The 13,905-nt window shown below is 48.4% G+C and overlaps 1 protein-coding gene across 1 annotated transcript in view; it reads left to right on the top strand.

Moving 5' to 3' along the window:
* The first annotated feature begins 380 nt into the window (after positions 1 to 380).
* The window catches only part of TWIST2 (twist family bHLH transcription factor 2), a 26,573-nt gene continuing 13,048 nt past the window's right edge, over positions 381 to 13,905 (top strand). Inside the window, exon 1 of the mRNA XM_041465784.1 lies at positions 381 to 1,048. Coding sequence (XP_041321718.1) covers positions 537 to 1,019 — 483 coding nt within the window. The 5' untranslated portion in view covers positions 381 to 536 and the 3' untranslated portion in view covers positions 1,020 to 1,048. The remainder of the gene's footprint in view (positions 1,049 to 13,905) is intronic.

Genomic DNA, 13,905 nt, shown 5'->3' with positions numbered 1-13,905 from the left:
GGGGGGGTGGTCGTTCGCCAACTATCTTTGATTCGAGGTGCATTCCCAAGATTTTAGTTAAGTGTAACATAAAACTGTGAAAGTTTAGCGGGGGAAAAGCCTTCCTCCCACCGACCTGGCCGGCCAATCAGGAGGGAGCCCCGCACCTCCCTCACTTCTGACAACTATTTAGCAACTGAGCTCAGCTAAAGTTTCCAAAAAGTTAGAATAACTTCCTCTCTCCAAGACCTCAATTTTTTTTACACAACCTCGGTCCTTGAAATAAGAGCCCTTCAAGCAACCTGGAAAACGTTTGGTCAGCAAAAAAAAAAAAAAAAAAAAAAACAATTAAACTGCTCCATTAGCAATGTAGAAGTTTGTAGGCAATTTGTTTTAAAAAAAAAAAAAAAAAAAAGGAAAAAAAAAAGAAAAAAAGAGTCCTCCTGTTTTTCCAAAGGATCTGTCTCAGGAATTTAAGGCACATTTAAGACACACACACACTCACATAACATAAGGAGGGGGGGAAAGGCTCTTCCCCTCCCCTTCTTGCAGAAAGCATGGAAGAAAGCTCCAGTTCTCCTGTTTCCCCTGTGGATAGCTTGGGGACCAGTGAAGAGGAGCTGGAGAGGCAGCCAAAGAGATTTGGCAGGAAGAGAAGATACAGTAAGAAGTCCAGTGAAGATGGCAGCCCCAACCCAGGGAAGAGGGGGAAAAAGTCCAGTCCCAGCTCCCAATCTTACGAAGAACTGCAGAGCCAGAGGATCCTGGCCAACGTCAGAGAGAGGCAGAGGACTCAGTCGCTCAACGAAGCTTTTGCCGCCCTGAGGAAAATCATCCCCACGCTGCCCTCTGACAAACTGAGTAAAATCCAGACGCTCAAGCTGGCAGCGCGGTACATAGACTTCCTCTACCAGGTGCTACAGAGCGACGAGATGGACAGTAAGATGACGAGCTGCAGTTACGTGGCTCATGAGAGGCTCAGTTATGCCTTCTCCGTGTGGAGGATGGAGGGAGCGTGGTCCATGTCGGCTTCCCACTAGCCACCGCCCGGGCCGGGCCAGCCCAAGGGGTAGGTACCCATTTCTCTTCTGGACAATACTCCGGGTCTGTTTCCCTCCCTTTGCCCTTTGTGGAATGCTGGGGATGCTGATGGGTTTGGGGTCGCCGACCTGGAGGGCAGCGTAGGCACATCCAGTTTCTCCCGCTCCCCCTGTGCCGGAGGAAATTCAAATAAATGGAGCTTCCAGGAAGGCAAAAATGAGATATCTCCCAAATTTTGGGACGTGGGGGAGGGAATTAATAATCAGCATGCTTTTGCTCTGTGGGAATGGGGAGTAAGAGGGGGCTGGTGTTGAGAGCTGGGTGATGAGGGACAGAGGGGAAGCCGTCACCGTGTGACATTTGCCAGAAAGCGCTGCTTCGGAGAAGGGCTTGGAGAGGAAAAGGTGATGGCCACAACAGGCTGACAAGGGGATCCAAAACAGCTGCTGCTCCACTCTGTAGGTGTCTGCACCCCAAAAACCCCAGTGCTGAGCCCCGTGGTGGTCACATCCCCTCCCAGCTGGGGGGCCGGGGTTCGGCAGGACCCACGCGGGGCTTGGTGACGGGTTCACCCCAGGTTGTGTTTCTCTTAAAAGAAACAAGCAGCAGATGTCGGCTGCAGTCCCGGGCTGTGCCCCTTCCGCCTCACACAGCAAAAAGCAAACAGACATAGGAGAAACTCTGCTAAATTTTTGGGTTTGTCCAGTTTCCCTTCCTCAAAGTGACAGTAAAGCAGCGGCTGGTGTTAGGCGAAGTTTCTTATTTACTCTCCTCACCAAACCCTTCCTCGTCACTTTCCATTAGCAGAAAACTACTTCCTCTTCAGCTGCCTTTGTAATATTTGGGGAGGGAGGAATAAACAGTCAGAAAGGAGGGAAAAAAAGCCTTTTAATAACACCCTCATCTCCAGCTAATTAAGCAGAGCAGCTCTGTGTAGTGTCAGCCGAAGTATGGGTCTGGCTGGGCGCTGTCTGGGGCTCCCTACATAAAACAGAGCCCACAAACCCATTTCACCAAGCAAACACTCTGAAGGCACATTTTTCTCCGCCACCCTTATGATGTAAAAATGAAATAATTTCATCATGTGCAGAGCTGAAGAGGAAAGTTTATCCCAGCCCATTGGGCAGGCTTGTTTAAAGAGGCAAATCCATCTTTGTTCAGTCAGCAATGAATGGCCCCTTTGAATAAATAATATACAGAACCAGGCAAAAACTTGATGCAACTGCAGTGCCTCAGTTCAAAAAGGTAAAAAAATGTGAAACCAGGACTTACTAGTGGCGTAAAATGGACTTAAAACCATTTTAGATGTAAATGTTTCGCTTGCATGCTGAAATGGTTTGGAATTTGCACTTTGGTGCTGGAATTAAGCTCTTCTATTGATTCCCCAAAATATGAAAAAAGTCTCAAAATTGGTTATTCTGCCCATTGCAAGAGCTGCCTGTTGTTTAGCTTTATTTAAATAGGTAACACTGTTGTGGGGTTTATGGCCATTGCTGGCGTTCTTGTATTTTGCATGTTCTGCCCTGATTTCAACTGCAAAAATCCAAAACTGAGTGGGTTTTTCAAAAGCGAAACCCTCCGTTTATACAAGAGAGAGCCTTTTCCCATGTTAATCTGGCTAAAAAACTGCAGCAAACAGATTAAAAAAAAAACAAAAAAACAACACACACACAAAAACCCAGGCTTCTTGTCAAAACCAGATGTAAAATGTCCCGAACACATATTTCTTCAGCAGTTTAGATTGGCTGAATAGGAAAGTGCTGGGCTGGAACAATGCATTGATTCTGTTGTTTCCCAAATGATGTGTTGCCATTAGCCAAGGATGGTTGGAAATCTGTTATACACAACCCTCCTCGCACATGGGGCAAAACCTGCCTTTTTAAAACCATGTTTTACACCCCACATTGATTAAATTATTATTAACATTGCTCTGATGAGGCAGACTTTATAGGTAGGTGCTCAGATTGTCCCTATCCCCAAAAAAATGTGTGGATATAACGGAAAAATCACAATGCTGAACCAAACCCCAGCACGTTTTGGTTTGATTTGGAATAAATCGGAATTCGGCTCCTTTGCCGTAACCCAAGCTCCAACCCAGTGCTCCGAGGTGGCTCTTGCAGAGGAAGATCCCAAACTTTCCCCCTTTCCCTGTGCCTGTGCTGTGCAGGAACACGCGTGTGGTTGGACTGTTGAAAAGGTTGTTGACAAATGGCCTGGTGCGGTGCGGTGTCAAATTCTATCGTTTATGGCGACAGAAATTACAGCTGCCAGAAAATAAAAAATAAAACTACAACGAGGTCCTCAAGAAACCCTTGAAAACAGGCAAGTTTAGTTGGGTGGTGGGACTTTTTATGGGTAAGAGGGGAGCAGCCTGTGCTGCCCCAATGGACAAAAAATCCATAAGAAATTGCTGTGTGGGTTTGGGATCAGCGCCTGCCTTTCCTAGGGAGTAAGAACTCCAAACGTGGGGTGAGTGCCGCTCAGGCTGGGCTGCCATCCTCCCTTTTCCTGAGGTTTTGGGGAGAGACAAGCAAGGAAAGGTTTTCTCCTTGGAGGGAGGCTCATTCCCCTCTGGCTGCAAGCAAGACAAAAATCAGAGGAGCTGTTTGATTAGAAAATCAGAGCCTTGGGAACTGGGAAAATGCCACCTGGCCCCTGCAAACGTCAGCAGGTCACTGCTGCTCGCTCCCCTGGCCACGAGAGCTTTTCCTGTTCTGCTCCATGGAATTCCAGACAACTGACTCCGGGAGCTGCAGGAGAAACAGGCGCAGATTTTGCACCTCTAGGACTGCAGTGGGATGTTTCAGCCGAGCCTTCATTCCCCCAAAAATCTCCCTATCCTCACCGCCAGCACCTGCGCCATTCCCCACGCAGCCACCCTTCCCTTTTGCTTTCAAACTGTTCCACAGGCTCTAAACTGAAAAGAACAAATCCAAATCAGGAAAAAAAGTATGTTTCCTGATACTTCTTTTAGTAGGGGAAAAACCAGTCCAGCCGGGATGGCAGGACCAGCAGCACAGCAACACAGCCCTGCGCCCCGCACCAGTAAGACCAGTCTGCTGCTCCTTCCCACTCACTGGGGACGAGCCCTTTGCCTCCCCTGGGCTGGCACTGGGGCTGGGAACTGCTTTTCCCACCTTTTCCATGCTGGAGAAGCCGCTTTTAACGAGTGTGTTCAATCTAGAGCCCTCATCCCATCACCCCTTCAGATTTGCAGGGCTGTTTCCAGTATAAAACACCAGCATCCTATTTCATTTTCTCCTTAAAGGAGCAAACAGATGTTATCTCTGCTGGCCCTGGGAACAAAACCTAATTCTATAGTGTCTGAGAGCAGCACAGTTAACTGGGGGTGCAGTGACACTGGAACGAAGCCCTTTTTTGTCCCAAAAGCCCCATTTTTTTATACGCATCCTTCAAAAATGTAAATAAGTTTCCTTGACAGGAAGGATTGTAAAGTTTGGTATTTACATTAATAGCCTTGTAGCGGCGGGGAGGGATGGGGGTTTCATCTCAGTGCATTTAAAAAACCCAGCAAAATGCATTTTGGATCCTCTGTTTACGTTCGTGTCTTTCCTTGGGAAAGGATAAATCTGTTACCCAGCAGACACCAAGCACGCTGCAGTCAGCCAAAAATCGCTCAGGCTCAGGGATCTTTGAAAAAGAGGGTGCAAGGGAAATGCTCCGGAGAAGGAGACATGCGAAGAGACAAATCTGCCAGGGGCTAGACGCAAATAAATGAATTACCCATCAGAAAGAGCTGGAGACGCGCATGGTGGAGGGAAAATGCTGGATCGGGTCCGAAGGAACGCTTAGAAAAGTGGTAAAAACATGTTATTACTTAATCTGCTGGAGGCAGAGCTGCGGTGAAACTCCTATCGGGAGAGATGTGCGTTGAAGGGTCATTAAGGGAACAATCGAGGCAGACATTTCGGCTAAGTAGACCTAATTTGTCTCCAAATTAGTCATACTCACACCGCTCAGCTCTGCAGAGCAGCCCTAATTTTCAAAGCATCCTCATTAAAACAAAGGGAGAGACTGAAACGCTTCTCCTGAGCAACCTCCCCTCACATTCCTTCCTACAGTGCTTTTGGGGGGCTTATTTCCTGCAGTTATAGGTAGCAGTGATAAATGAGCCCTGGAGATCACAGCGGGCTCTTACAGAGCTGGGAGAGATCCTGTAACCACCGCTGAGATCTCTTTTGGGGACATTTCATGTCACTCTTTCCCCCGGCAATATAATTATTTTTATAGCCATAGCCCTCAGAATCATTTCCATGTGCTTCAGCACGACTTTGAAATCTCCGAGCCCAAACCCTCCAGAATTTATGTCTTGCTGGAAAGGTACAGGAAGGGTTTGATGAGGCCACGAACGTGGAAAGGGACGGCACCAGAGCCGCGAAACACAGAGCGAGCTGGAAATGCCGTCAGGGAATTACGGCTGGATGGGGAAAGCAGATCTTTCGGGGAGCTTTTTCACCCCTCTTGCCAGGTTTTGCAGAAAATTAGGAAGGAGGAAGAAAAAGCAGATTGCTCCTTGCAAGCCTCTGATCCCACCAGACACCTCGGTGGCTGCTCGGAGCTCCTGATTCCCTTCGTCAGGCAGATTCGGAAGTGATGAAAACCAAGAAACCATTCAGCTGGATATTAGCAGACTTGTACTAATTAACGATCAGTTCTCAAGAATTAAAACAGTAGAAATATTTGCCAGGGATTAAAAAAACAAAACCAAACAAACAAACAAGAAAACACCAAAACAACACTTGGCATCCCGGCATTAATTAGATTTGTAGTTGTGGACGATGACCACTCAGCAACAACAACTAATCACACAAAAAGAGCAAATTAACTCAGCCAGCCCATAAATCAAGGCAAGGCAGCCGTTGCCCTCAGACCCATCCCTTTAACCACTTCCACACCGGGCCCAGCCAGTCCCCCAGCCAAGACGTCCTTGTCCTTCCCCTGCCAGTTGTGCAGCAAAGATGTGGGAATCAGGGCTCTGGGAGCTCTTCGGGATGTGCTTCTCCTCCTGCCCTAGAGCAGGGGTTTGGGGAGTAAAACAGAGGATCCCTCTTTGAATTTTATTTGTGATCTGTCACCCAGAGCCCAAGGTTATCAGCGTTCAGAAGTAAGAAGGGTTTTCCCTCGGGAATGGGGGAGAAAAAAAAAAAATCAGTCTTTCTCTGTCACATCACGGGAAGCAGCGTCAGGAATTTGGAGACAGGTTCCTTTCAGGAGGAGGATGCAAATGGGACAGGGAGGTTTGGTTACCACTCCCATAAAAATGTGAAATCAGCAACAACAACTCCTAAGCCCTGCTGTTAACAGAAGGCTCAAAGTGGCCATTAGATCCCTGAATTCTCCAGATTTGTTCCCTGACTTCTCCGGGTGGCTCTCCCCGTGGCCTGAGCCTTTTGGGTGGAAAAGGGTTATTGATCTAATACTCCAAAATGAGCACAGGAAAGGCAGCATGGGTTCTTCATTCCCAAACCAGCGGCCAGGAGGTGTCTAGCACTGCCCAGGGGCTGGGATCCACCTGGATCCAACCTCTCTTTGTCATAATTACGTGATTTGGGATTCTCAAATTATTTTTTTTTTTACACCCGTGCTTCGGCAAGGGATGGGATCGAGGCAGATCCGCTCTCCCTCAGATCACAAAAGTGGTGAGACACCAAAACAGAAAATAATCCTTGTGCCCTGCACCCTGTGGTGAGCGGCAGTCCCTCCTTTCCTCCCATCTCCTCTCCACCTTTCAACCACAGCTTGGAAAACAAAAAAAGGAGGAGGTGGGGGTGAGAGAAGAGACAGATGTCTACGGGTTCAGCTTGAGATATATATTTACTGGAAGAGGTCCAGTAAGCCTGGCCTAGCTTTAATTGAATTCCTAATAAGATAGTTTTGCCTTGTTAGCTGCCACCCCCAAGAAGCATTTCCTTAAGAGTTATCAGACCTGCCAAACGCATGCTTTAGAATGCATGAATTGGGTTCTGGGTGAGTTTAGCCACCAAAAATCCTCGTGCAGTCATTTATCTGATTATGCCCTCAGTTTTAGCTGTTCAGACCTCCTTTAAAAATCATATGTTTGTGCTTAAATGTAAATAAACCAAATTGCTCTGCTAAAATGGGGGAATCACAGCTGTGCAGAACCTCCTATTAAAAATAATTAGTTAATCCAACTTGGAAAATTCAGTAGAGTGGGGTGGAGCCAGGGAAAAGCTTTCATAGAAAAAACAGTATTTTGGGTGGCTGGGGGGGGGCAGGTCCCCAAGGCATCCACACCCAGTGTCCCCAAAACCAAGCTCCCCAACAAAATTAACCTGCCAGACACACAAAAATTCACATTTCAGGCTGACTCTTATGGCAAATTTTATACACATCACAGTGAAATTTCTCTGTGTGAGAAATTCTGCTCCTTAGGCAGAATTCCTGTCTGGGAGAAGTTCAGAAATGCAAGGAATAAAACAAATAAAATTGTGGACTCAAGAGGAAAGTGAACAGGGAGATGCTTCCCAGCATACAACCTGGCGCTGGTAACTGGAGATAAACCACCCTGTTAGAGGAAGAAAGGAGTTTGTAGTTTAATCCACCCACACAAAGCCCATCTGAGCCCACCAGAAACCCCAGTACCACCACCCATGGATGCTGTCAGGACCATGCTTGCCCCGCAGCACAAAAATCCCACTCTGAATATGGCCAGGACAGAGATGCAGTGAAATTTATTAACGAACCATTAATCAAAGGGGTTTGAATGGGGAAAATAGGTTTTCAATTTATCCCAGCTGAGCACCTGCCTCCCTGTCTTTCTCATTCATATCCCACCAGGATGCCCAGTACCACCTCCACCCCACCACCCCCAAAAATTTCTCCCACAGGCCCTTTTATGCCAGTTCTTGTGAGTTTTTCTTCCCCCAAACACACAGGTGAGCTTGCCCATCAGTGGGCTCCAGAGCGTAGGATGGGTGGCAGGAATTGAGCTTCTGCATAGAAGCAGAGCATTTTCACCCATGGCAGTGCCTCTGGGAATACCAGGGAATCACCCTCATGGAAATTTCCCCGTGAGAAACCAGGGCATAAAACCACACCATAAAAACAGGCTGGATGAGATAAAACCAGGTTTTTTTAAAAAGTGCTCTGCACACAGCATATTAACTTGTATTTTTGCACATTGGATAAGACGGCTATTATGCATATTTTCATTTATTTTGCTTAATTATTTTGCCTGATAAGCCCAGGAAATTTCTGATAGCACCAAGCCCTTTTTGCTGCAGTGATTGTGAGCGCGACGCTCCAGGCGTGGTCCCCGAAGCTCCCTTCCAGCTCCATGGGGGTTTGTGCACAGAACAACCCGACATTTTACAGGGCTTTTTCATCCTGACCACGAAAGGGGCTGTTTAAGAGATCCCTGGGATTGCCAGCACTAAACGATCTATTTTATACCAGATACAGCTGAAATGTTTGCTGTTGGAAGGGAGCTGGAGTGCAGCGGAGCGGCCGTGTTCTCGCCTCCATCGTGGTGTGATGAGCTTGCGCTTGGGTTTTGGGACTGAGAAGAGGTTCAGGCTTTTGAACTTTTTAAATCAGCTTGCACCTCATGAACAGGGGAGATCAGAGATCCCTTTGCAGGGATTCCCTTGGAAACTTTACAATCAAGCAACCTAATGATCAATATTTCTCGTAATGCGCGCAAAGGAATAGATCACCACTGCTTTCCCTGTTCACTCCAGGGAAGTTGGTAGCGGAGAGCACCTCAAAAAGACCGTGTCACACCAAAACCACAATTCCAGGCACCCCCCAGGGTAATGCCATGTGCCCAGAAGGCTGAGGGTAGGGAACTGGGAGCTCAAAACATGCTGATTTTCAATAGGACCGAGTTAATCTGGAAGCTTTCCTCCTAAGCGCTGTTATTTTGTAAACCAGGCAATACTTTCACTCTCAAAGAGTGGAAAAAGGTAAATATTTTAAAGTTGCCGAGGGAAACAGACACGGCTTTGAAAATTGTAGCTATTCCTTAGCTATGCATATTCATGGAATTGCAAGATTTTTCGGGCTAATAATGTCATAATCAATTTGTGGAATAGTATGGGTTTTCAGGATAACCATGTCAGAATCAGAGAGAAAAACTCCTGGCATTAAACACAGCAGTCTGCAAATCTATTCCCCCTTTTTCATACTTGTTTATTGCTCTCACATGAGCATCACTGGCTCATTTTCTGCTGCAATTAGCAAGGTTTTCCTGCCCATTGCAATGCCCGAGGTACGTGTACAAGTTCCAAGGACATCTGCCCGCTCACCCCTGCTCCTCCAGAAAATAAACCTCCTGTTTAGAGCACGTTCAGAGCTATTTCCTAATGCCATCATTTCACCAACTGTGAAATGTATTTTTGCCCCCCAAATGCTGTTTTTTCTTAATCTTTTGCTGAAATGCTACTGCGCTGTTTCTCACGCAGCTACAGCCACATTTGCGTTGTTTGAAGATCCAAAAGATCTTTCTGGAGAGGAAATCCATAGGCTCCCCCTCTGCCTTGAATTACTCATTCACTGCACTGCTCAGGCTGCCTTGCAGCTTCTCTGCAGCTCAGGCACATCCTTAAAATTGCACACCGGGCTAAAATATTCCAAAACCAGGGGGGTTGGGGTCGTTTATGAAAGAAAGAGAGGAGGAGATGAAGGTTTCCTGGAGCTGTCACAGGGAGCACAGGCCAGGAATCAATGCCTAAAGCTTTTCAGGGGGAAAGCTGCTGGGACAATTTGGGACCTGGGTGTTTGGAGCTGCTCCACTGAGGTGCAAACAGGGACAATGAGGCACTTCCAGCCCTGCAGCCACGGCACAACCAGGGCAGAACTCAGGAGAGTTGTCGGCCTGGTGGTAAGCTGTAAGCTCGCTTTTACCCCCACTTCCAGCTTCTCCCAGGGGTCCACGTGAGCTGGGAATGCCCGAGCCAGGAAAGCCAAACCACCCCCAATCACAGCTCCAGCCCTGTGCTGGCATTGCTGGGACCTCACCCTTAACCCTGGTCCCCACCCCAGCCCCTTGGAGCAGGACAGGAGCCCTGGAATTTGGGCTCTCCCTCTCCCTGGCTGCCAACATCCCAGCAGCACAGAGGGATGCAGGGACACCAGGCTTTACTCCAGCAGGTCCAGGAGGCATTGGATGGGGCTGGGAGGCAGATGAGGCTGCTCCATTTCTATTCTCTTAGGAAACTTAAGAATTTTTATAAAAAAGCAAGCTAGGATTTGGCAGCGAGTGGAGGGTGGGGATGCCTGCCAAGGCCTGGACAGCTGTACCTTCTTCACTAGCAAGTTGTGCGATCAGCTAGGGCTGTGCTGAAAGCCAAGAGGAGTTACCAGAGCTGCCACATGGCATTTGGCTGATCCTCCCTCTGGGAGACACCTTAAAGAAACAAACCCACCCTCACAGCTCCGCCAGTGTCAGCACAGCCAAACCAGGGGTCACCCCCAGGCTCGGGCTGTTGTTCTGGTGTCGTGTCCCCCCCCCCCCCCCCGCCTTTCCCCAATTTCTGTTCGAAGATGAGGGGACAGGGGAGGAGGAGACTTATCCGAGGCTGTTTTTCCATTTTCGCTTGCGTCCCAAAGCCCTGCCTGCCCCTCCCGAGCTCGGCCGGACCTTCCCGACAGCTTGAAATAACCCAGGAAATTGTGCAAAAGCTGCGGCGGGCCCGTCCCGCCCGGCGGGAGGGACAGCGGGCCCGGCAGCCAGCGCCGAAGGTGGCACTGCACCCCAAATTCTAAACCTTCGCTCTGATGGGCTCTTCAAAAAGCAGGAGGGTCACGGCAGAGGGAGGAGGGGCGGTGTGATGGGCTGGAGGGGATTTGGGGAGCACTGATGTGCCTGTGGAGCCCAGGCCGTGGCTGGGAGGGCCTCCCTTCCCGGCGGAGAGGAGGACAAAAGGCTCTCAGATGTCTCCTAAAACAGAAAATTATCCCCCTTTTCCTTCAAGAGAAAAGCAAGAGATCTAACTCCAGGTGTTACCCCATCCCCTACATCTCCAAGCACTTCCCAGGCTTGAAGATTTCGCTTTAAGCTCATCACTGAAACAAGCTCCTTGGCTCCAAAGGCTCCCCTCGCACAGCCTGCCACGTGTATTCCCATTCCCCTCACAAAGCTCATTTTCCTTGCAAACATCTCCAAAAGCTCCTTCCAAGCACCCGTGCTCACTCCAAAGCTGCTCTGAGGTACCCACTCCCCACACATCCCCACGGTGCACAAACATTTCTGGCCATATTCCTTCATTTCTCTCTGCCCTGGCAGCCCCAGCAGTGGCAGATTCCCAGGCTGGGAGAAGGGAAAGGTGGAAAACCACAGGAGCTGCTGACTCAGCACCTGCTGGCACTAGAGGGCAGGGTAAACTGCATTAAATAAAGAATCAGGTGGGGTTGGGGTTGCATCCAAAGAGAACATCTCCTGTGTGTCTGTCAGGGAGCACATGGGATATCTGGGAGCAGCCAGGAGCTGCCCAAGAAGAGGAGGAACCAAATTTTGCACTGGGCACATCCCACGTCAGTGATCATCAGGAGAGCAGACTCCCAGGTTATTTAATTTAGGGTCAGAGTGTGGCAGCAGAGGTGCTTCCACCTTGCAGTCACAGCTGCCTTTCTGATAGAGAAACTCTTTTTATTAAAAAAAAAAAAAAATCTTGTTTCTCTGCTGTGTTTTCCTGAGTATGTGATTAACCCTGCCCTGTCCTCCTCTTAGCAGGAGATTTTAAATTAGCTCCAAACACAAAAAGCACAGGTCTACCCCATTCCTTTATCAACAGCCACTTCAACAAACAACCCCAATTTTTAAACATGACTCCAAGAGGGTCGGGCAGGGCGGTCCTTTCATGAGGGAAAAACCACACAGAGCTGGCAAGGCAATTTGTGGCCTAAACACAAGGAACAAAACCTCCTAATCCTGCAGGACAAGCATCCTCCAGAGCTGCTGATAGCCACAGAAAGCACCTGCCCTTCCCCGAGGGACTGGATTCCTTAAAAATCCAAAGATTGGGGTGCATGAGAAGCAGCTGGACCCCAGGGAGATGCAGTGCCCACAGGGCTCCTGCAGCACCTCAGCACAGGCTGAGACCCCAAAAACTGCACAGGAGAGCTGGCCGGACCATCCTGCAGATCCTGGGGCAGGGAGAGGAGAGGGACAATCCCAAAATCGGAGAGATTTCATGGATTCCTTAGAAGAGAGTCGCTAAATGCTGCTGGGCAGGGGAAGTGCAGGGGTTTGGTTGGGATTTGGAAGTGAAAATGTCTCAGGTCTACTTTACTGCTAAGGAACAAGGGGGTGTCTGTAACTCCATACTGAAAAAAGGGGCTTTGATTTTGAAGTGTTGGATTATACCCTTTTCTGACTTAGAGATGGGGTAATTGAGAGGCATTTTAAAAACTTTTATTTTATTTTGGTGAGACAGTATAGATGTTATAATTTATGCTATTACAATCAGAAGCTAACTATTTCTCTAAAGTATCTAGTCTTATTTGTAAGGTTATTTTTTGAAACTTGTTTCTACTTCTATTCCTCTCTCAATAATGTCTTATTCAAAATATTCATAAAATATAACTCAAAAAATAAAACCAAACAATAACCCCACATACACATTGAAGCACAGCAAATTGCAGAGGTGATGGATGAGGAGGGAGCCCCCAGCTTGCTCCCATCTGCTCTGGTCACCTCCAACCTCTTTCCCACTGGTTTTGGCAGGCAGCAGAAGTGCCACGGGATGCTGGGGCTCTTTCCAGCTGGTGCCCCTTGTGGGGTCACTTCCCACCAGAGCCTCGGGGCTAGCTGAGAGGATGACACCTCTCTTGTGAACGCGGACCATTTGATGGGATGGCAGCAGTGGGTTTTGCTCTCCAGCCCACCCTGGGCTCATCTCCACTGCACCCTAAAACCACCTTGCCCGGCAACTTTGGCTGGTGGATGGTGCCTCAGTTTCCCCTCCAAAAAGCAAATATTAACTCTTGCAGCGCCCACCTTGCCCCTCCCCAGCAGGCAGGACCTTGCCAGCAGAGGGAAGCGATTCACGTGCCACCAGGCTGGATTTACATTCAGCCCTTTCTATTCCTTTCACAGCTTCTCATTTCAGAGATCTGAATTGCAGATGTTGCTGTGCCTCAGATTTGGAGAGGGACAAAAACGGAAGGAAAAAGGTTAAGCAGCTCTGTGAGTCACTCCAATACACGACCTACTGTTGATTTAGAAACCTACCTCGGCTGTAAATACAGAATAAGTTTCTCTGAAGTGTTTAACCTCTTGTATTCTGTCCAGAAAAACTAATAAATGAGAGCAAAACATCCCTCCTGAGTCACAGAAGCAACAAAGCTGGAAAACCCTGCCATGGGTTCAGCTCTGAGGATAAAGTGACCCAAAACAAGTGACCTAAGGAGGGAGGGGAAAAATAAAAAAGAGGTATTAGTGGGGCAGATAATGAAGAGAGCAGGCTGTGCTGCTCTCTGGGATCTGCTCCAGGCAGCAAAGGCAGGGAAAAACTTCCCAAACAAGCAGAGAGAGGCTGTGTCTTGAATAAAATAAAATACAGCCCAAACCAGTAGCGGGACTCTGGCTCCACAGGCACCCTCTTGGTGCTCCCAGACTCTCCTTGGAGTTGCACAGGCTCATCACACCCATCAACAGCCCCAAATCATTTGTCCACACGCTGCTTTTCTGGGGCTTTTGGGAGGCAGAGAACATCTCAGCCACATAACTGAGGAAGGACTCGGATAAGAATTGCAAACAGGAGAATTAGCTTTGCTACAGGTCTTGCCATGCATCAATGTCAGGGCAGCTCTGGAGAGGGCAAGCTGTGCATGGAAATGTCCTGATTTCAGCTTTGGAAATGTCCTAATTCTAGCTTTGGAAAACCCTGTGAGTTTTGGAAG

This window comes from Pyrgilauda ruficollis, unplaced genomic scaffold (assembly GCF_017590135.1).
Source record: "Pyrgilauda ruficollis isolate IOZ18807 unplaced genomic scaffold, ASM1759013v1 scaffold191, whole genome shotgun sequence".
In the NCBI taxonomy this organism is placed as follows: Eukaryota; Metazoa; Chordata; class Aves; order Passeriformes; family Passeridae; genus Pyrgilauda; species Pyrgilauda ruficollis.
This window is presented reverse-complemented; position numbering and strand designations above follow the sequence as displayed.